At 49.0% G+C, this 23,156-nt stretch overlaps 1 protein-coding gene across 1 annotated transcript; it reads left to right on the forward strand.

The window, feature by feature from the left end:
• The first annotated feature begins 1,726 nt into the window (after positions 1-1,726).
• On the forward strand, positions 1,727-7,703 carry NKX6-1 (NK6 homeobox 1). The gene is made up of 3 exons (XM_068542108.1): positions 1,727-3,230; positions 4,915-5,087; positions 7,355-7,703. Exons 1-3 carry the CDS (start codon positions 2,561-2,563, stop codon positions 7,610-7,612), a joined length of 1,101 nt encoding a protein of 366 aa, XP_068398209.1. The 5' UTR covers positions 1,727-2,560; the 3' UTR covers positions 7,613-7,703.
• The last annotated feature ends 15,453 nt before the right edge of the window (positions 7,704-23,156 follow it).

Raw genomic sequence — 23,156 nt, forward strand, 5'->3', positions numbered from 1 at the left:
TGCTTGGATGCAAATGAGTGCTTTTGGCACTCATAGCCAAACTCTGTCCATGGGTGGTGCCACTGGAATTTTATTCCTTTATTATAGCTGTTTATTTCTATTTTCTGCGAATTAAGTTTGGACTTAATGATCTCATCCAAATTACTCTAGTCACCACCCCTCAGTGGTGTGTTACTTTAATATCTTGAAATCTCTAAATTGTGCAAGGGTCCTCCTCCCCGTCTACACAGGTCAACCCTGCTGGAAATTTAAAGATCTCCAGGGATGGAAGAAATTGAGAGGGAATAAGGCAAACCGCCCTCCAACGCAAACCCTAGACATCCCATCACCACAGCGCAGAAGCCGTAACATCTCCATCTCCCGAAACAACCCTGGACTTGAGAGCAGGGGTAAGAGTTTCGGAGACGGTTTTCAAAATCTTACAGTGGATCGGGGGTGTAACCAGGTACTTCTGTATCTAAAGACTCCACCTCAATTTTGGTGATTCTGCCCCCGTAAAACTCAAAACGAATAATAATCACAGGGGAGAAAAGTTTAAAAAGTTCACTGCTCTCAGGTCGAAACATCACACGAGAAATAAATATTCCCAATAAGCTGATTCCGTTCCCTGCGAATTGAGTAAACCTATAAATGATAACATCGTGGGGGGGGGCGGGGGGGGACCCAGGACTAAAAAGAAAATGAAGGAGAAGGAACAGCGAAGGAGAGCGGGAGGTGGCAAAGACGGAAAAGGACGATGCTTCGGCCTACAAGAGGATTAAGGACATCTATAAGGCTTAAGGAGCAACAAATTAATTTACACAATCCTGGGAGAGCCCAGATGGCCTTTAATTAATCCCTTCAAAAGAAGGAGCCAGGCCAGGGCTACGCTGGCTGCCTGCTCCATTAGCTCCATTTTACAAGAGACCAGACTCTGTTCGAGGTGAGGCGTCGCGAGCTAGTGGGGGGAAGGGGGGTAAGGTGACGCGAGCGAGCAGGCGAGGGGGAGGAGAGGGAAGAGTATGAACTGCTTTTCCATAAAAGGGTTGGGTTTCCATTATTCTTCTCTTTAAAAAGTAATACCCTCTTCATCTCTGCTCCCCCCTCCCCTTTCCCGTTTTATTTAACACAATTAATTGAGGCGTCCACTGGCCCAGCGGCCGAACCTCACCACTCGCCAGGCCCCGCCTCCGGGCCCCACCCACAGGAGGGATGGAAGTGGGAGGGGGCGGGAACCAGGCGGGCGCGGCCCAACGGCTCGTCCTCCTAAGCCAATCAGAGGGCGCGGCGCTCCCGAGTGGGCGCGACCCGGAGGCGACGCAAGGCCCAAGGCTGAGTGCTATTGGAGACGGTGGTTACGCCCCCCGGCCTGCTCCCCCACTCCTCGGCCCCGCCCTTGCCGGCCGCCTCGGAGTGACGTCCTTCAAAGTTCTCATTTTGGACCCCCATTTCCCCCTCCCTCTCGTCCCCCAGCTAAAGAGGGGTAGGGAGTGATGCAAATGTTTTATTACCTTTGAGAGCTTCATCTGAACTGTCAGGCCCGAAGGGAAAAGGAGAGGAGAGAGAGGCAGTGGAAGAGCCGCGGAGAGGGTCAGCTTGGCCAGAGGACAGGACTTAGAAGAGCGAAGCCTGTAGAGCCGCGAAGAAAATGCGAGAGAGGAGAGGCAAAGGCGGAGAGTGAGAGGAAGAGAGGGCGCTGGTGGGGGGGGGTGGGGCCGGGGTCGCCAGGCCCGTTTACAGAAGTGGACAGACGAGTGGAGCTGTAACCGAAGCCGTCAGACTTTTCACTTAGTCTGTTTTCCCGTGTTTTTCTCGCCCTTTTTCTTTTCAATATTGCAACTCTAGTGCCCCGTGGCCCAGAGGGGAAGGCAGGTCGGCGCGCCGAATCCGGGAGCCGCGGGGATTGGTGGCACTGCCCTTTCTGGCGCAGAAGCCTCGGGCAGCGCTGGCGGAGGAAGCCCGCCCAGAGGCCAAACCCTCCCGCGGGCTGGATGCTCTCTCTCCCTGCGCGCTCTGAGCGCCGAGTGCGAATCAACCTCGTGGCCTAAAGAGCAGGGCATCCAAGTAAGATTGGACGAGCTCATCGGGCGGAACCCGGCGTCCTTTGAAACTCCCCAAAGAAAAAGAGCCAGCCCCCACTCTCCCACATCAAAGCGGAGATTCGGTGACTCTTAACTTTGTTACAAGCTCTCTGGGGCCGGCTGGGGTTTTGTTTTGCTTATTTCCAAGAGGGAGAAGATGAGAAGTAGCGCACTTTGAGCGGCGAGGAAAAAGTGAGGAAGAGAGAAGAGCCGGGGATTGAATCCGGGACTCTAAGAGGGAAAAGACAGCCCAAACCACCCGGACCCTCGCTGGTCTCGGCGAGCCACCGCCTCTCGACTGGTGTGTTTGGACATTTCTGCTGCGCAGTTACGAGAGCAACTCTCAGCGGCTGCATTCTTGGCCCAGTTGGCAGGTCGCCTCCTGGTGTGCGGAGCAACTCCTCGCTCGCGCCCTCGGCGCTTCTCGCTCTCCTGAGCCCCTCCGGGGGCACCGGCCGGCGCTCCCGCTGCGTGGCTGCGGGCTCCGGCCTGATCGTGGGATGTTAGCGGTGGGGGCGATGGAGGGCACCCGGCAGAGCGCGTTCCTGCTCAGCAGCCCGCCCCTGGCCGCCCTGCACAGCATGGCAGAAATGAAGACCCCGCTGTACCCCGCCGCGTACCCCCCGCTGCCCGCCGGGCCCCCCTCCTCCTCGTCCTCCTCGTCCTCCTCGTCGTCACCCTCCCCGCCTTTGGGCTCCCACAACCCAGGCAGCCTGAAGCCCCCGGCCGCGGGGGGGCTCTCATCCCTGGGCAGCCCCCCGCAGCAGCTCTCGGCCGCCACCCCACATGGCATCAACGACATCCTGAGCCGGCCCTCCATGCCTGTGGCCTCAGGGGCAGCCCTGCCCTCCGCCTCGCCCTCCGGTTCCTCCTCCTCCTCTTCCTCGTCCACCTCCGCTTCCTCCGCTTCGGCCGCCGCGGCCGCAGCTGCGGCCGCTGCCGCCGCCGCCTCAACCCCAGCGGGGCTGCTGGCCGGCCTGCCCCGTTTCAGCAGCCTGAGCCCGCCGCCGCCGCCGCCCGGGCTCTACTTCAGCCCCAGCGCCGCGGCCGTGGCCGCCGTGGGTCGGTACCCCAAGCCGCTAGCCGAGCTGCCCGGCCGGACGCCTATCTTCTGGCCAGGAGTGATGCAGAGCCCACCCTGGAGGGACGCACGCCTGGCCTGCACTCCTCGTGAGTACAATCGACTGCGCCCAGTTGTGCTTGTTTTGCCCGCTCTCAGGTCATGGCCCCTGGTGTGCATGCGGGTCGGTCCACCCTCTTGCCTGCCGAGTAGTTTGGCAGCACCAGAATCGCACGAGTTAGGTTGGGCCAGGGCGTTCAGCGAGGAACTCTCGCTGTCCTGAGCTCCATGGTTGCGTCCAAGCGCCCCCCTCTCCCCAAGCCTTGGGCACGCCTCGCGGAACCGGTGTGCATGCGTCTCCACGGAACACAATGTGGTGCGGGGCGTGTCTCATCCGAGGCCCTGGCTGCTCCCGGAACAGCCCGGCCGGAATCGCATACCCCTCCTGGGTTAAAGAGGTGGGGAGGGCAGGAGAGGCTACTGTGCTCCAGCCCGCACCCCAGCTTTCCAGTGTCCCATGCCGAAGTCCCACTCGACCTTCGCCAGCCTGACTGGCCTCCTCTCTACGAACCGGTGGGGACCGGCAGCGGCGAGCCCTCCACAGCCCTGAGCCGAACGTGTGTGTTTGATGTACGTCTCGGTCCAGGGTGTCCCCACCTCACCTCGTCGTCCTCGCCACCCTCCCCCCTCGTCCCCCGAGTACGCTCAGCCCAGGTGAGCCCACTGAAGACAGGTCCGCGGCCCGTGGAGGAGGGCAAGTGCCACTTCGGGCCGCTCCCCACCGCTGGGCCCTCGCTTTTCCACCTGCCTCGGCCCCGGACATATTGAGGGGCATCGTGGCTCTCAACATCCTAATATGAGAAAGAACCGGAGGAAGAACGAGGTAACAGGGCAAGGACGGGGGAAAATGCAACATCCCGCAAAGATCTTGCTCGAAACCAACTGAGTTACCCCAGGATCCCCCTAATCTTACAGGTAGTTGGCCAGCGCGCCGCGGAAGCTCCCATACTCCCAGGTGGCATTTAGGGGCCAGTCCCCTGTCCTTTTCTCGCTCTGTTCTTTGCTTTTGACCGAGTCCCCAAAGTTTCTTCTGTCTCCTGATCTCTTTCGTGTGGCTGAGCGGCAGTAACTGAGGGAAGCTGGGGGAGCCAAGCGGAGGCTCCCTTCGAAGCCTCGGGACAGGGGCGGCCGGGGCGGGGGCGGCTGTCGGGGAGACGTTATTGTATTCGTTTGGATGGCCGCGTAGGGACCGCCAACAAAGGCGGCGCCCCCTCCCCCTCGGCCGCAGCGGCGTTCGACTGGGGGCGATTTAGCTCTCTTGTGTTCCAAAAACAAGGCGCTCTTTGTTGCGCGGGCGCAGGTTAGGAAAGCGTTCGAGGAACAAAACTAGTCACCCCCATGCAAAGGCCCTGGGACCGAACGAGCCCCAACTAGACTTGGCGGTGAGAGGGGACTTCCCCCCCGCCCCGTACCCACACGCCTCAATTTACTGGGCCTAGAGATTGGGCCTCGGCAAACTTCAGCAGTGCGCTCCCTCTGTTGGACGTCGTTGTTGGGCCGAAGGTTATTTACAGCGGCTCCAAACACACGCGCTTTTAAAAAAACAGGTGGGTGTAAGAAGGCAAAGCGAGAAGCGCAGTGGGACTGCAAGTGCCACGGCCCTTCTCGTGCCGCCGCGGAATACGCTTCCCTTTCCCGCCACAACGTTGTTTCTGGAGTTCGTCTCTTCTCAGCGGAGCCGCTCGTAACTGGTTGTTTCCCCCCTTCCTTTCTTTTTTTAATCTGTTCTCGTAGATCAAGGATCCATTTTGTTGGACAAAGATGGGAAGAGAAAACACACGAGACCCACGTTCTCGGGCCAGCAGATCTTCGCCCTGGAGAAGACTTTCGAACAAACGAAATACTTGGCGGGGCCCGAGAGGGCTCGCTTGGCCTATTCGTTGGGGATGACGGAGAGTCAGGTCAAGGTGAGTGGACCTTGCAAACCTCGAGGGAGAGCTCCCCCATGTACGTCATGCGCGCGGGTGTGCGCGCACACACACACACACACACACACACACACACACACACACACATACCCCAAACTAACAAACAGCCGCCCGAGGGTGCAGTCTGAGAAGCATGGGGAGAGATGAGATCAGCGAAGGGGGTGGAGGGGGAGGTTACAAAGGCTCTGGGGTCTCTCGGGCGGGCAAACTGTTGATGAACAAAAGGAATCAAGCCTCCGCCTTTGAAATTAGGTTAATCTAGATAGCAGCATGTGCTGGGGGAACTCGCCATTATTAGAGAATAAAAGCATTACGGAAATATCAGCCCTGAGAATAGACCAGGCCAGTTAGATAGCTTCTATGTATTCTATTTGTAAGGATATTCAACCTTTTGTTTGTCAATTTAGGCTCCACTAGTTATATAATTTCCTAATGTAGATCAGCATTATAGTGCTACTGTATTAACTTGCAGGTTAAAAAAACCCCAATAAATCCACAAGATCTAACCACTTAGCATGGATGCATCTGCTTTTAGCTTACCTGAGGCAGCCACTTTGGAATAGTAATTTTCCAAATGAATTGACAAGATTATTACTGTATTATGAAATATAAGTTTATCAGTAGATGTAAGATGTTTTACTGTTTATGACAACAAATTATAATTAAAATGTCACTTACCTTATAATTGAGTTGTACGGTGTATTTCCAGGGAATCAAATTGGAGAAATCTTTCCCTGAAATATAAAGGGATTGAAACAGCTAGGTACTTTAAATCTACTGGTTTCCTATATTTCTGGTATTCTCTTTTGTTCCTCTTTTTCATTATATATATGTATGTATATATATATATATATTTTTTTTTTTGGTGTGTGTTTGTGTTTAAGTCTGTTTCTATTAGTTATACTGTTGCTTTTAAAATTAAGCAGGGATAACGTTAGCCATATCTGCTGGTCAGAGAGTATTTCCCCACAGACAAGCACCATGAAATGCATTTCAGGAGTGATTTTGTATGTGACCATTAGAGTACCATCGCAGTTAAAATTATTTTTGCAGTGGTTGGTACAGAGCCTACCACAGTAATCTGGAGATCTTCATTTGTCACCATAAATATGTCGGCGTGGCTAGAAGTGAATTATTATAGCTGTATAAAGAAACTAAAAATCACTTTCTTAACAATTCTGATTCTCTAGATAAATACATAACGGATGAGAAAATGGATGAGAAGCATAAAGAGAGGATGATTCAATATGTTTGGGAAATTGGTTGCTATTGCTGATGCTTTAGGTTAAAATATATGTATCAAACACGATGTCAGACATCGTGAATAGGTTTAAAATATTTGTATAAAAATGAATATCTTAGGGAGGGACAATATTAAAGTAATATTTGAAAGACTAGGCATGCTAATAGTGGGAAGTAATGTAACTGGCAAAATTTCACTTAAAAAAAATAACTGATGAAAATTCTTACTTTGACTTCGGTTTTATGAAAAACATTAAACCAGAGAGACAGAGAAAGACACACAAACTACTATGATGATTTCAACTTTTAAATATAAAATATTTTCATGCATTTATGTTGGTTATTATTACTGATTTGAGGTTTCTGTTTTAGCAGATTTTTTTTAACTTTACATCATACATTACAAGTGTAAATGGGGAGGGGTGTGTTTACCTACCATATTTGTGTGTATTCAGACCCGAAATAAGTGAAACAGACAAATACCCAAAAGTGAAAAGAACAGAGGTAATTGGGGTAAATGCTGTGGCTTCTCCCACAAATCACACTAAAAAGCCAGTACACTTCAGATTGTTTGAAATACCTTAATCTAAGAAAGTTGAAAACGAATAGAATCGCAGTCATTATGAGGCAACTTTACGAAAGGGAAAAGTTTTCTACTTCAATCGAGAAAGCAGGCAAGCGAACTCTTTTAGGGAAACTCATTTTAAGTTTCCAAGTTTTTTTCTTTTCTGAGAAATCGCTCACTGACAACCTCAATACTCTTGTGTTACCATCGCTATGGCAACGGCAGTCAGTTTGTTGGTGCCTGATACTCGGAGGAAGCTGGGGCAGTGGAGACCGACTTCAACGGCCCAGACATGGGAGGGCTCTGAGGGAGGGTGTCAAGACGTCAGGGGCCCGCAGGAGCGACTGCGGGATGTGGGAGAGAAGGCATTGCCTGGCTCTGCTCCCCTTAAACTCCTTCCGCCCCTGTCTCCCCTCTTCTCCGTTTTCTCGGCCCCCAGGTTTGGTTCCAGAACCGCCGGACCAAGTGGCGGAAGAAGCACGCAGCCGAGATGGCCACGGCCAAGAAGAAGCAGGACTCGGAAACCGAGCGGCTGAAAGGGGCCTCGGAGAACGAGGAAGAGGACGACGACTACAACAAGCCCCTGGACCCCAACTCGGACGACGAGAAAATCACGCAGCTGCTGAAGAAGCACAAGTCCGGCGGCGGCGGCGGCGGCCTCCTGCTGCACGCGTCCGAGAACGAGAGCTCGTCCTGAGCGCCCGCCGTCCGCCCGGCCTCCGGCCCCTCCGCGGCGACCGCGGGGACCGCGCGTCCCGTCTTCCCGCTCCTCGGGGCCCGGAGGACACGGCCCCGCCTGCCGGGGCCCTTTGCTATTTTCTAAGATGTACATATCTATTTTTTTAACCTAGAATTTGAGCGGGGCGGGGGAGAGAGACTCGGAGGATGATGAGAAGGCAGAGAAGACCACGAAATACACCGCAAGACTAACGCAACAGACGCCGCAGCTGGGCCACCCTCCCGCCCCGCTCGGTGTCCTAGTCGCGTCCCCCTTCCCGTGCCCCCCCCGCGCCCCCGCCCCCGCCTCTGTCTTGCGGCCGCTGGCCAGGGCGGCGGCGCTGAGAGGGCCTCTGGACCCGTCGACACCCACCGCGCGGGGGACCTCGGAGCCACGCGGGCGGGCGGCCGCCACAGATGGGAAGAGGGATGTTTCTCCCGCACACACTGCTGTGCCGACTAAAGTGGCCTGTTGAAGGCTCTTTGTAAATAAATCGTGAGTCTCACTGACTAGAAGTTACTTTATTGTGAATATTTAAAATGTAAAATGCTTTTTTGAATTTGGTATAAAAAGATGGACCTCCTTCTTCCTGCTACCCCTCCCCTTTTAAGAGCTATTCAAACCACGTTCCCCTTTGCTTAACTGGAGAAGTGTAGTAAAGAATGTTCTCATCCTCCCTCGCCCGGTCCCCTCCCGGGTTTGGATTTGATCAATCCCATTTCCCCTTCATCCCTCTTGCTCTTCCCGGACCACCCCTGGCTCCGCACCCGGCTCCCGCCTCCAGGACTTGAAGTAGAACACTTGGAACCAGGAAGGGCCTCAGGCCTGCCTCTCTGTTTCTCTCCGAAATTGCACAGTCGTTTGTTGCTATTTATTAGTGATTTAAAGAAAAGTGTTGGGGAGGGAGGGGCTACAATAGCTTGTATTTAATTTAACTCCTTTCTGATAAAAATGCGTGTTAAAGTAGATGGTGGGAATTGTTACGACTGCTCTGGGTCAGAAACATAAAAATCCATTTAGTTGCTGTAATTGAATTTTAAGTGTTTTGTATCATAAGAATACTATAGACTATGTAAATTGTTTTCTTTTTTAAGCTAATAACGGTGATATATTAGCATCTTTAACTTTTATTAATTTATATAAGGAATTCGGTTTGTAAAGAGAAGAAAACCCCCTTTGCAAGACCAGTTAAATGTAATGCACTTTCTGTTTCAAAGGATAAATCAAATTAAAAAACAGTTGAAGACGTCTGTTGCCTTGAATGAAAGGGTATAGATCGTTTGATCTCATCAGAGATCTCAAATAAAAGTCAAAACCACAAGCACTTTATACTGGTTTCTTGGGTAAAATAGCTGTTACCTGATTATTATTTTGGAAGAGTGGGGTCACATCTCCTGGTTTGGGAAGATAAATGCAGTCCCACTCATTGGGCTTCTTGGAGAGACTTGTCCAGCAGGCTGCCTCTGGTGTCTGTGTTGTCTAATTTTTTCCTGATGGCTTTTTCCTTTGCTAGGAATTCCCCGGGGGTTTTGGAGGAGACCTCATTTCCATACATCCAAGATAGCTTCTCAATTCAGCCTTAGCTCACTTAGCTGAGAGGAGGCAGCGGAGCCCGCTGTCAGCGCTGCATGGCTGTTGGATGCTAACATTTTCTCCCCAGTAGCCTGTAAGAATACAGAAGTTGGTGGAAAGCTGGGAACCTGGATTTTGCTAAAGATTACAATAAAGGATACATTTAAAGAAAGCTGCTTCTAACAGATGTGAAACTCTCTAGGATTAAGGAAGCAATGTCACAGCTTCTGCAGCTGAATTTGCCAAAAAAAAAAAAAAAAATTGGGAATTCCAGGGAGAGAGCTGTATCACTGTCTTGGGATCTTTTTGTTTTCAGACACTCAGTTATAGGCTCAGTGAAATATAGTTATCCCCTTAGTGTTTCAGGTTAATGAGCTTGTGTTCAAAGGGAGAAAAATCAATATAATTCAATAGATTCTTCAGGCTAGTGTTAGGTAAAGAAAGTGTGGGTCTGTTTTGTTCCCTTGAAAATAAAAAACAGTGAAAACTGGGAATGAAATTGCCTGAAGGAAATTATTGTAGAATACATTCCTGATGGCATGGTTTAATGGAAAAAAGGATGCAAATCTGCCTTATTTCTTTTCTCTAGTTTGTGAAGTTCCCAGTAAGTTTTAAACTTCTGAATTTCTGTGTGCTTAGCAAGACTAAGGTGTGTGTCCTACAAAGAGGCAGCTATTTCAAAAGAGGCTTTGCTGTGCTGGGGTGATATAATTTAAATCCTAGCTGTAAATAATAAGATCTTTCTTTTCCCTTCCTTCCCTCCCTCCCTCCCTCCCTCCCTCATCTTTTTCTTTATGAAAGAACCTGAGGGTGGGGCAAGTCTGTTATGTTAAAGCACCACTTTATTATTTGTTATTTTGCAACAACTGAGTCTCTTATCTACTTTATTTACTTATTTTTACCTTTACCATCCCTCTTCTGTCTTGAAAAGCCAAGCAACTTTTTATTTATTCCTTCTTCCTAAGAAAGCAAATCCACAAGATAATTAGAAATGCTATTCCTGAAATATAATAATAAAAACTACTACTATACCAGTAGTAGTAGTAATATAGTCATATCACTGATAGAAACTTGGAACTACGATTGAAACTTTTTCTCAAGAAGTAAATAGGGTTATAATATTTATCCCGAGTTAGATATGTGGAAAGACACCTCTTTTAGTTCCTTTAGGAAGCATTCTCTCTGAGCTCCTTATGTTTAGAGCGTCCGAGAAGTGTGAAAGTTTGTGGCCTGGCCTCCATCCTACAGGCAAATACGCAGAAGGCAGACAGAGTCTGCGTGCTTGCCAGCCTGAGCACAGAAGTGCTCTGAGTGGTGTGGGCAGTAGCCAGAGGTGGGCTCTGGGGCCATGCTGCACTGGCATTCGTTCCTTTATTCCAGGGGACTGCAGCAGTGACTCGAGTTTCCAGTTAATTTACTTCCACCCAGGATTCCAGCTGGCCACAAATTGGAACTGGCCCTGTAAAACTGGGAGTGAGCGAGAAGTGGGTGGAGGGCACCTTACTTAGGTGTCCTTTACCCTGGTTGGTTTGGTTTAGTTCCATGTATGCACAACAGGAATGTTTTTCCTAAGAGTTAGCACGGTGGAGAAGCTGAGGAAACGCTTTACAGCTCAAGCAAGGGAGAGTAAGAATTATCTCTCATCATGGCTCAAAAACTTTATGACATTAACCAGCCATAAGCATCTGACTGAGCCTGCCAATCAGTCATTACAGCTAAAGGGGGTCACGATTTAAAAACAAAAAGTAAGGGCAAGTGACCTCATACACCACTGCTTTTATTTTAACAATTTCCCCAGTTTCATTAAGATACAATTGACAAATAATATTTTGTAAGTATAAGGTGTACAACATAATGATTTGATATACATGTATATTGCAAAATGATCACAATAAATCTAGTTAATATTCATCACCTCACACAGTTACAATTTTTCTTCCTTATGATGAAAACTTTTAAGATCTACTCTCTTACTAACTTTTAAATACACAATACAGTATTGTTAACCATAGTCCCCAGGCCGTACATTACGTCCCCAGATGTTTTCTACCTTTTGACCACCTTCACCCATTTCCCGCTGCCCCCCACTTGACCTCTGCTTTTAAAAATGCTTACAGGTAACAAAGTGTCAACACGGAAAACAAAATGAGAAAAACAAGGGTTTTGTGTGTGTGGTGAAAGGAAGGTAAAACTGCTTTTTCGCTTTTGTTTTATAGTGTGTATGTGTCTTCTCCTGTAAAGGGAAAGCCAGTGAGGTTGGGTGAGGGATACAGAGTGGAAGGGAAGGGCCCTGTTTGTGTCTCTCAGATGTCCCGGCAGCATTCACAATTTGAGGCTTCTACACAGTTATTTTCCCAGTCCCCAAATTCCAAGCTCAGTTCTTTGGTTCACATTCAGAGGATTCTGTAACTTAAAGCTCTATACCTTCTTTCCCAGAAGTTGTGGTTTATTGAGTGGCTTCCCAAGCTTGTGAACACTGTAATCCACTTTTCCTTTCTCTACTTGGGAGATGGTGGGAAGAGAAGGAACCAAAAATGTTTCATTCTTCTCTGGAAAGATGTGCACCCCTCACCACTCAGTGTGCAGGCAATTCTGGACTGGAGGCCAGCTCTTCTTGTAAATATGGTATCAGGCAACAGAGTCAGAGGGCGCCTTTGAAAACTTTTGGAGCCTAATGTCATGTACATGAGTGTGTTATTAGACCAGCATCAGCTTGGGTTGATCTACACCATCTTGCCCTTTAAGCTGGTCATCAGGGCGCGCGTGCGCACGCGCACACACACACACACACACACACAGGAGAGGTGAAATTCCACTTGGTAACTCCTAGCACTGAATAGCTTAAAAAAGACAGTGACTCTTTTGTCAATCATTGACAATAGGATCGTGTAATAACAACAGAGGTAAGCAGCAAATTTCATCTAGAAACTCTATTTTAGGCTAATCTGAGCAGATTTCTGCACTAAATTTCCTCCCTCTTACCAGATACATGCAAAACGTATTCTTCTCCCTTCCTCAGTATGACTCTTTAAAAAAAGCCAGCTCCTCACTTTATTTCCTTTTTTCACAGGAAAGCGTGTATTTTGTTCTAAAGCATTTAGGCTCCAGCTTCACAGAGAAATATTCTCCCTAATGTAGCCCTTTTAAAGATCTGCAGAAATCACAATAATACAAACCCCACATCTATCAATGTAAAATTTGACTGGCGAGTAGAGTGATGGTGTGAGTTGGATGACAAAAGGGCTGGGATATTTTCCTGAATTTTAGCCTTCAACATTCCATAAATTGGCTTGGGATTGTTCCACAAACTGGAAAGTTTATCTGAGAGCCTCAGTTCACTCTCGGGTCTTCTTCTTTAATCCAACAGATCATTCACCTCAAGAATGAAATGTCTAGATATGCATCATTTATTTTCTGGTCTGGACCAGACATTTCCATGGAATACCACACTTGGAAAAAGGAAAGCATAATGTCTCTTTGGGGTTTAATATCTACTGGAGGCTGGCGAGAGTTCTGAAGTAGAAGCCTCATCCAGGGCTTCTATATTAGTATACTCTGAATAATAAGGGCTAGTTTGGATGAAGATACATTCAAAGGTGAATCCCTTCCTCATTATACGGAAAGAAAGAATTTTTAGTACACAATTTAAATGGGTGCATATTATTTTTGTAGAGGAACCCTACCACCTCCCTAATGTCACTGCCTATGTCTACCTTGGCGAAGCTAAAGGAAATCTTGAGATATAAATATCTTACATACTTGGTTATTACAAGGGAGACAGAGATATCAGGTTGAGAAAGAAAACCAGCACACCTCTAAAATATAGTTTTATTTCTTAAAACAATTCTGAAGGTGCATACATTCTGAAAAAACTATCAATCGTCAGTATGTTGCTTGGGATCAATCTGCTTGTATAGACCACAGGAAAGCAAGGTTGTTGAAAATCCATTAACCTAGTTATTAGCAGATGGTCTAACCACCTTCGAACAAAGGCAACCAATAAGTTTTCATGCCTCCAATCTGAGCCTCGTATGTGGATCCGCGGTTTGTAGTAATTCCTCTAGGCATCATCTGCTGCTTGGACCCTTGTGCTTGATGCTATGGCTCAGCTCTTAAAAAGAATTCTGTAAACTTTTTTTTTATCCTGGATTTTTCTTCTTCCCTCTCTGTGCTCTTCACTTTGGTCTATAAAGATCTGTCTAATTTTCTCCCAAATCCAAGTGGCCCCGAGTGAATAAGAGGCTCTGAGAAATCTTTTATCTTTGCCATAACCAGAAGAGCACACAGTGGTTGAGAGCACGACTGTGCAGCCAGATTATCTGGTCTATAGCACTCACTGGTTGTGGTCAAATGACTCCATCTCTCTGTGCCTCAGTCTTTTCATCTGTAAAATGGAGATGATAATTGTACCTATTTCATAGTGTTATTGGGAGAATTAAGTGAATTAACATATATGAAGTTCTTAGAACAGTGCCTGGCCTAGTAAGCTATGAAAGTCTTAGCTACCATCATCATCATCATCATCCTGAAAGGCCCAGTCTCGGGTCACTCCTAGCTCAGGCCCTGCTGTCTTGTACAGGATAACTATTCAACCGAGGAAAGGATTCAAAGTGAAAGTGAAAAGAGAAGTAGGAGCAAGGGATATTTTCTATCCTGTGACACTTAAAGGTCTAATTACCTGTGGTGGTTTTCAAATATTTCCAAAAATTCCTTGATATTCCTTTCTTTGAAAGATGGAGCCTAATGCCGCCCTTCCTGAGTGTGGCTTGTATTTAGTGACTCTCACGAATAGAGTGCAGCAGAAGTGATGGTGTGTGGTTGGGTCATAAAAGGCCCTGTGGCTTCCTCCTTGCTCTTTCTCTTGATCACTCACTCTGGCGCAAGTCAGCTGCCATGTTATAAGGACACTCAAGCAGCCCTATGTGGAGGTCCGTTTGGTGAGAAGCTGAGGCTTCTGTCAACAATCAGTCCTCATTTACAAGGAATGTCAGTGAACCCTGGAAGCAGATCCTCCAGCCCCACTCAGGCCATCACATGACTTCAGCCCTGGCCAACACGTTGACTGCAACCTTATGAGATGCTCTGAGGCTTAATCACCCATCTAAGCTCTCCAGGATTCCTGACCTACAACAACTGTGTGAGATAATCAAGGTTTATTGTTCTAAGTCATTACATCTGGGGGTAATTTGTTACATAGCATAGATAACGAATATAGTATTTAACAGACCTATCTCAGGATAGGTCTGTTTTCTGGATAAAGAAGAGTCTTTTGAAGGTAAAGATCTGGAGGGAGGCATCTTTTATGATTACTTAAACTCATTTGAAAATAACCCCATGTGGTGTGAAAGAAGCACTGGGTAACTTCATTAGGGTCAAAAAACGTGAGCCCTAGTGCCGGTTTCTATTTCTTGCTGATAACTGGATCCCAGAAAAGTCACTTAACTTTGGTAGGCTTCTGTTTCCTCATCTATAAAATTATCTTAATAATAATTACTGCCTCACAAAGTTACTGTGAAACTCAAAAGCAAAAGGGCTTTAAAAATATAACATAGCACATAAATAAATGTAAGCGGTGATGACTGTATTCTATAATGTGGATGTACAGTTTGGCTAAGTGTGTCATACTGCTGTTGAAGGAATCTCAGCCATGGAGAGAACTTGGATCTGGCTTCACAGGCCAGTATTATTTATTTCACCATAGAACATAGCCACAGACACTCTTCAATCTTTACTCTGGCTGGTTGGATGCCGGGAAACCTTTTCTCTAGCGGGAGAAAAGCTCAGGGAAACAAACAAAAAGGTACAAAGGAGAGAAGGGACCCTGAGTTTTGAGTAAGGATTGAGGGTTTGGAATTGCCCCCTTTATCTCTCCTTTGAGAACTGGGGACAAGACTCTGTTTCCAAGAGAGTCAAGGTGGCAAGAAGGCAGGAGAGAGAGGGGGTAAGTGATAGGCTCTGAACCTGCTGTTGGCTACTTGGGATGAAGGAAGGAAAGGAGGCAGCAAGCCCTTAGAAAAATAAAGTCCCCCAAAGCCAGGAGAGCTGGCTCTTGATTAAGAGGAAAGCTCCTGTAGACCTTGCTCCTTCCAGAGTGAACTTGGGCATTACTTGCCAACTGAAGTTGATGGGCAGAAGGCTCCTCTTCCTTGCCTGACTACTCTACTCTTGCGCATCCCTCCCAACAGAGCAGAAGCAGAGAAGTCAGTGCGCCAGGGTAACAGTACAAACTGCAAATACAGTTGAAGACTTGGGCTTCATGGCCTTTGGTGTAAGAAGCCATCCCAGCGCCAGTCTAGGTATCCTGATAGAGGCAATTGCAAAGAGACAAAGGACTGTAAAGGCATATATGAAATCAGCGTGTTGTCATTAATCTCCTTGGTATAGAGAGTAAGGCAGAAGTGGATGACTTCAAGGGACCTTGCTTCCAGCACACGCGGGGTGACTGTCAGCCTGGGACCCACGCTCTACCTAGAAGGATCATGATGTTTCCAGTGAACAGTCTGCCTGTCCGTTTGCCTGCCTCTCTCCCTCCCTTTCTCCTCTTCTTCCCTCTCCTCTTCCTTCTCCTTCTTTACAGTATAGTGCTGTGTTTTTTCACTCGGGAAGAATGTGCCTCAAAGGCCAAAGTGGGTGACAGCTTGGACAGAGCTGCAACTGTACTACCTCTTCGAAAACTAAGACGCAGAATAGTCAAACTGCAAGGGCACAGGCCCACATGCTCCTTGTTTACTGTTGGATCCCCAGCACACTGCATGGTGCCTGCCACATGGTGGGCATTCAAGGAATATTCTTCGAATGCGCGTGCGTGAGCACACACCCACACACACCCACAAAGCTGAAGCCACAGGGAACTTTGCATTCTCTTGAAGGTCTTAAAGAAAATGATAGACCTTTAATGCAACCCTTTCTCATCTCCCAGCCTGCAGGCAGAGAAGTGAACTCCAAGCTATCAGGGGTCTAATTTAACTCTGTGTATATATGTAAACATCTGACATATTGCTGTAAAAATAAGCACAAACAGCTTAAGTAGCAAACAGGTGAGTTCAAATATAAAAAATTTGTTTTTTGGACAAAATGCAAGATCAAGTAAGGGTATTAAAATACATTCATTTATCAGCTCACATAGTTCCTTTAAAATAACTTTAAAATACAATCTGCAGCATTATCATCATTTGTAGTGACGTTATGTCACTCTCCAAGACACATGGATTATAATCATGTGTAAAACAAATAAGAGGACTTATAGACCATTTAAAATATTCTTTGCAGTTGAGATGCATGTCTCAGTTACTGATTCCATCTAATAGTCTGCAATACCAAACTTAGATTTCCAGCAATATTTTCTTAGAAATAAAAATTTGAGAAGCTATACATTAATACGTCTAACTCCTGTATGTTTTAACTGGGTTTTCCTGCTGTTAGAGGATTCTCTCTCTAAGACTTGGAAGCATTTCTCTTGGCTACCCTCCATATCTGTCTCATGCTATTCTCAGTACCTGAAAAGTCTGGATGCACTGTGGAGACCTGTGCATCTTCAGAGACCTCTTTGTGGTGAACTGATCCTTGGAGGCTGTGAGAGATCTTGCTGCAAGTAGGTGGTGGTGGTAGTGGTGGGTTTGGAGTCAACTTCTTCTTGACCTGTTGGTCAAGGTTACAATTAAGCTGTTTTCTTTAGTCCACTCCCTTTTCTTTCCCCTAGAACAGGGAATTTAGGGGCTCCTGGTCCGTGTCCCCACCTTCCTCCACCAATGGCCTCTGTATTGAAAGCCAACCGCCAATGACCACTTCTATTTCCAAGGGAACGTTTTTAAAATTTTGTTCTGGAGAGAGGAACAAAATCTAGGACAAATCCAGGATCCAAGGAGGAGGAGGAATAAATAAATCAAGACCTCAGGTCTCTTCAATAAAACTATGAAACTAGCAATAGCTGCCCCGCCCCTGCAGTCCCCTATCCTCGCCTTCGCAAGGGGTATGAATTCTTCCACCTGTAATAGCGGCATCACTCAACAACTTTTATGCAGTACTCTATCTGTATTGCTGGCTTACAGCAGTAGCCACCCCACTGTGCCCTGGCTGCCCTGGGAAGCCTAGAAAAGTCCTTTGTGTGGTGCCTTTGCTCCCTGCAAATCTGGGAGATCCTTACCCAGGGAGTGGTGTCTGGTCTGCGGCTGTCCGTCCACAGCTTGAGTCCAGGCTATTTTACCTGGTCCTATTCCGCTGGGCGGAAAACTTGCTTTCGTTTTAAGAGCTGTTTCCCAGACCCCACCTCTTACTCGAACTGGCACCAATGAGGCTCTCTTTAAAGAGTGGGACGTGTATAAGAGCAAAGAATGAGGGAACTCAGCTTCCCCAGGGGAAAAAGGCCGTATCTGGTGAGGGAAGATTTCCCAGACCGGGACAAATGTGCCTAAGGGAAAAGTTTGCAGTGTGCTCTGCGTCCCACCTACAACAGGCAGGGGCTGAAATAATCGCCCGAAAGCCTGAGAGGCTGTGCCTGGTCTATAGGCCTCCCAAAACTTTCCATCCAGGTGAGGAGGGAGGGGACACCCTGAAGGGCTTGGAAGCCGGAAGCTCTCAAAAGGCCTTCCAGTTCAAAAAGGACCTGGAAGCAAAACATGTGGAGTTTGCGGGGGCTGAGATTCCCTTTGAATCACAAAGGTCTGAAGGAGACAAATGGGAATTCATCTTGATTAAATGGGAAGACAGTTGAAAAAACGCTATTTGCCTGCCTCATTCCATTTGCTCTGAAAGGGGCTCCCCACAGGGAAATCCTACATACAGGCTCAAGCTCCGTCCTCTCCCGTCCCTCTCCCGTCTCCCTCTCGTGAGACTCTGGGTCCTCGAGTCCACGGCTGCAAAGGGGGACAAGCGGGCAAGAGCGTGTCTGTAACGGGGGTTTAATGGGGTTCCTCGCGGAGCAGATGATGCGGGGATGCAGGCAAGGAGGGCCCACTGGATGGGTTTGCTTCTCTAGTTTGCTTACAGACTGCTTTAAGCCCAGAGGGCTGCGCCTCTGCGGATAGCTGCAGCGCTCATCCCGCCCTCCTAGGGAGCGCGCGCGCCTACCCTTAGAGGAACAGGTGCTGCAGATCCCGGATCCCTCCAGATCCCCTTAGATTGGGAAAGGGCACTTGTGGCTGCTGCCTTCTGTTATATGGCTGTCCCTTACTTTGTAGACTCCCTCTTGTCGTGCTGTCTCCTCTGCGACCCTCCCACGATTTGGATCGAGCTAAAACCCAGCCACTGCACAGCTGGTCACAGGGAACTCACCTCCACACATCATCAGACTCTCGCGACCACGTTCTCTACTTTCGGAGGTGACAAGGCCCAGGAAATTCGACAGAGTTCGGAAGTGGCAGGCACCGTGCTTCCCTCTCTGGTTTCGGCTCTGCCTTTTGGCAGATTCCTTATTGAGCCCAGCCAAACGAGGTGTGTTTGGGATTCAGGACACCCGGCCCCAGTCCGCTTGTGCCCAGGGCAGACTCCATCCCCGGACCCCGGGCCCCCGAGACACCCCGCGGCCTCGGCCCCTACCATTGGGCACAGGCCTGCGGGGGCCTTCGGGCTACACTTGCCATTGCCACGTGTGCGCAGCCAGTCGGGCTCCCTCCCGCAGGACAGCTTCCCGCTGAAACAAGAGGGTTCCAGAAGCCCCTGGGAAGGCACCACCGAGCCGCGGTACTATCTTCCTTTGATACTTCCGTGCCTAGAACTGAACCTATTCCCCTCCAGACACTTGACAGCTCGGCTTCACAGAGGAATAAAACTGGGGTGCCCAGGGCAGAGCCGAGCACGGCCCGCTCTTTCTTCTCCACCTCCAGGAGTTTTTTACCCGAGCTTGCAGGCTGAAGGCTGAGCCTCGGACGCCCGCGCGTCGACGCTGCAGCCTGGGCGCGCCCCCTGCAGGAGGGGCGGGCTGTTCCGGCGGTCGGGATTCCGACCGGGGCTGGGCCCACGGAGCCCGAGCGCGCCCCCTGCAGGCCGGGAGAGACCACGCGCACCCGCGGTGGCGCCCCGAGCTTGGTCACCACTCTCCCCTTGGTCCCAGCTTAATTTGCACCTCTGACGTGGTCGGCGCACGACGCCTTCGTCGCCAGCCCCCCTCCCGTCCGCCCAGGGAAAGGTCCCTCTTCTGGGCCTCCCCAGGTCGCAGAGCTGCAGCGCCCAGGCAGTGCACGCCGCGTTGTGCGATCCGTAGACGAGGGCGAGGCCTCTTCCCCGAGTTCCTCCGCACAGACCACCTAGACGCACTGCGCTCGCTTCCGCGTTTCCCAGCTTCACTCCGTACTTGGTTATCACGAAGAAACCGTAAAGGCCACCGCAGCCATGCTGGACTTTACCGTTAAAAAAAAAAAGCGATTAAATGATTCCTTTAGAGAAGTGTGTGCGCACGTGTGTACATAAATTTTCTCTTTTTCTCTCGCCTCTCTCACACACTCTCCTGATTCTTCCCCAGTCCATTCTCCCCTCAATACTGCCTCTCCCCTCTCCCCCGCAGCTCCCACCAGGTATGTTCTAGAACCGACAGAGGTTGCTAGCGCGGTCCACCAGCTGTCCCGAACATCAGTTACAAGTCTCCGCGAGGGACGAAAACATCTGTTCGGGTAGAGGCTGGAAGCAGCGGCGGCGGGTGTCGCGCGGTGGGGACGCACCACGCCCCGGCGCGGCGCCAAGGGAGAAGGGCCCTGCAGGTCACGAAGGATTTTCGAGATCGCAGGTACCCCTCGCGGAAGGGCACGGCGAGAGCGCTTCATGGTCTTCCACGCCCTGCCCCACCCACCTCCGACCTTTGTTTTTGCCCCACTCCCGCTAGGCTGGGGGTGGGGACATTCCCTCCACCTTCCGCGTCGGCTCCCGGGAAAGGTTTGCGCCCGCCCTTGTCCCGCAACGCGCCGACTGGGTGCGGGTGAAAGGGCTCATAGCGGCGGCGGCGCCCTGCGGGCACAGAGATGGGGCGCTGCTCCCCGCGCGCTGCCCGCGTCTCCGGCTCGGAAATCCCGCCGGAGACCTCGTTTGAGCCGTTTCTCCGGAGACCGCGAGGGAAGGCAAGGCCGCCTGCAGTTACAGATATATGTAATTTTTATAGTTTATTCATATTTTACTATGTAGTACGCGCACATGGTGAAAAGAAATTCAAGCAGCACAAAAGGATGCTCATGCAAGCAGGTATTTGAATATATCCTCTTGGGTGCCTCATCTACGGAGTGTCAGGGCTCTTGGCTCTCTGGGCGCAAAGAGACTCTCAAGTCCATATGCCCACAGACTCGGCGGACGCTTCCTGAGTTATCCACAGTTTCTCACTTAGTGGTTTTCTCATCCCCCCTGCTCAGCGGCAGTTCGCTGTGCTGTTCCCGGGAGAGCGGCTGCTTGTCCCGCGGGTTCTAGTTGAGCGTAGCCAGCCCTCTGTGACTTCCGACGGAGGGCTCCTGGTATCAAACGCTCGTTATTGACTACGTAGATGGCTAATACGGGAGGGGGTGAGCGGCGGGAGGGGGCGGTTTCATTTTTCTTTTTCATTCCCCTGATTACATTCACAGTGAACGTACTAATGGTTAATAAAATGTAGTTTGCGACGGTAATATGGGGACGGAGCGGTCCCAATAAATGTCACAAGATATAAGACAAAAAGTACCCTCCAACTGTATGCGGAACTGTATTGCTTCCAGTTTCGGCTACGGATGCACTAAAATAACTTGTTAACACACACCAAAGTGCATCCTTATAATAACCTCCTCAATCATTTATTAAAAGTCGTGTCAAGCAGGCCCGTATAACTCATCTCTATGCAAATACATCAATGTCAGGCCATTAGTGTATTGCTCAGGTTTTTATTAAAGTGCATTCTTTTTAATTCAGCCCCGTAAAATACGAGCCCCATTGCTCAAGAATTATAGCAACTATTAGAGTAACATATGGGCAACATGCACTCAGAAAATAAAAACCAACAGATAAAGTGGCAGGGTCACATCGCAGGAGCAAACACTTAACAAAATGGCAGTGGGGTAATAGATTTTTCTCCCAGGGCCTTTGCGAGAGGGTGTCATGGGCATCAACACCTCGGAAAAGGCAAGAGGCTCGAAGTTGCTCTGCCCGGTCCCAACCCCAGAACCAGCCCGGGATGGACATCGTAGGAGTTGAGAGAGGAGAAGCTTTCAGAGCTCCTCCGTATCTGGCCTCCATCTTTCGCCTCGAGGATTTCAACATTCACCGGAGAGAAAAGTCACCGCAGGGTGTTTGGTTGAAACCATTCTCTCACTTCCAGGCCCTCCACCTCTTCCCTCCCTCCCATCTCCCCGCCCCCGCCCCCCACCCGGTCAAGGCCACTTCTCAGGACTCACTGAGGAGGCTGGGAGCCCCACCCCCATCTCGAGCACTTCCTGAGATGTTCTTCCTTTCTTGCAGGAAAACCGAGCAGAAATGAACAAGGCCCAGGAAGGCCCGGGGATTTGCTGGCAAATTTCCCTCTCACGTGTAGAAGCCTGGAGAAAAACTTTCTATGAAATCAACCCATGGCTAAATAGTATGGACATCTCCTGTAAACTCCCGACTCAGAGGAAACGTAGGTGACCTCTGCCCGCTCCACCCCTTTCTCCCTCCCTCCCCGCTGGGCACCCGCCGGTTTTCCTGGTTAGAACTCTTTGCTGTCAATTTTGCTAAACCGGGGCAAGCTCTATTCTGATCCCGGGGGCCCTGGCTATTTTTTTGTACCGAATACCGAGGACGGTTTGGGGGGCCCTGCGTTCTTTCAACCAACAGCCAACGCACAGGTTTGAGGTGGGGTGGGGGAAGGGAGGGAGGGAGGGGGTAGAGAGAGAGAGAGGAGGGGGGGAAGGGGAAGAGGAGGGGGAGGAGGAGGGAGGGGGAGAGGGAGGGGGAGAGAGTGGGGGAGAGAGGGAGAAAGAGAACACCAAAGTGAAATAGCAGCTGACAAATCCACTGGAGAAGTCAGCAGCATCAAATTCAGTTTTTTATTTTTAATTCCGTTAGAACAATCAATTTCTAGAGGCCTCAAAATAAGCCTCAAATCCAAAGCACAGCACAGCTCTCACGGAAAAATAGAGAGAAAAGGGGAAAAAACTCTTAAGAACAATCTCCCAGATTTAATGAGAGAGTCGCCCACATCCTCATCACCCCAGCATGGTAATTGAGCAGATCTATTAACTTGTTACACTAGATTTGTTTAAAGAGACTATTACACAGTCATTTAATCAATTTGTTACACTGGAGGTCCTGACTTATGAGACACTTGCCTTATGATTCCTTAATGACTGAATTAATTTGTTTTAATAAAACCAACATTGTGTACGAGTACATTTCTAGAAATGTAATTTTGGAGACAGAGCAGTCCAATGCTTCATCTGATTAGGTCCTTTCTATGGTTTATCAAAGTCTGTAGTTTCTGACATAGCTGCTTGTATGGAGTATTTTTCTTTTTTATAGCGCCATTAATTTAATATGGATCATTAGTTCTTTATACACATGCATGTTCTGACAAATGTACCCAATGAATAATGCAGCTAATGTGCTTAGGCCCAAATGCATCACATCATAAACAGAGACCTCTGCAAAAATAACAACAATGAAATAAAACGCCCCCTCTAGTCAATGTGATCATCGTCAGGATAGCATTTCAGTTACAAGTTTTGCAGAGCAAGGTATGTTTGGCCCCAGGATTGTATCAGCATAACCAACTGGGTCTAACTATGCAGTGAGCACAAATAGATTTATGGTGAATTAAGGTTGTCTTGAGAGCAGATGCAGGACAAGAAAATCGGTTTTGCTCTTGATGGAAACTGACGTGTTCAGAATGAAATGTAAAGAAACAGAAAGTCCCCAAGAAAAGGGACTTGATGTTATTGATTATGTAAAATAATTAGGACATTACAAATGATAATGCACTACAAATAGTTGGCATTTATGCCTGGATTTTTTGCAGAAAGAAACGATTTAG

This window comes from Eschrichtius robustus, chromosome 4, assembly GCF_028021215.1.
Source record: "Eschrichtius robustus isolate mEscRob2 chromosome 4, mEscRob2.pri, whole genome shotgun sequence".
In the NCBI taxonomy this organism is placed as follows: domain Eukaryota; kingdom Metazoa; phylum Chordata; class Mammalia; order Artiodactyla; family Eschrichtiidae; genus Eschrichtius; species Eschrichtius robustus.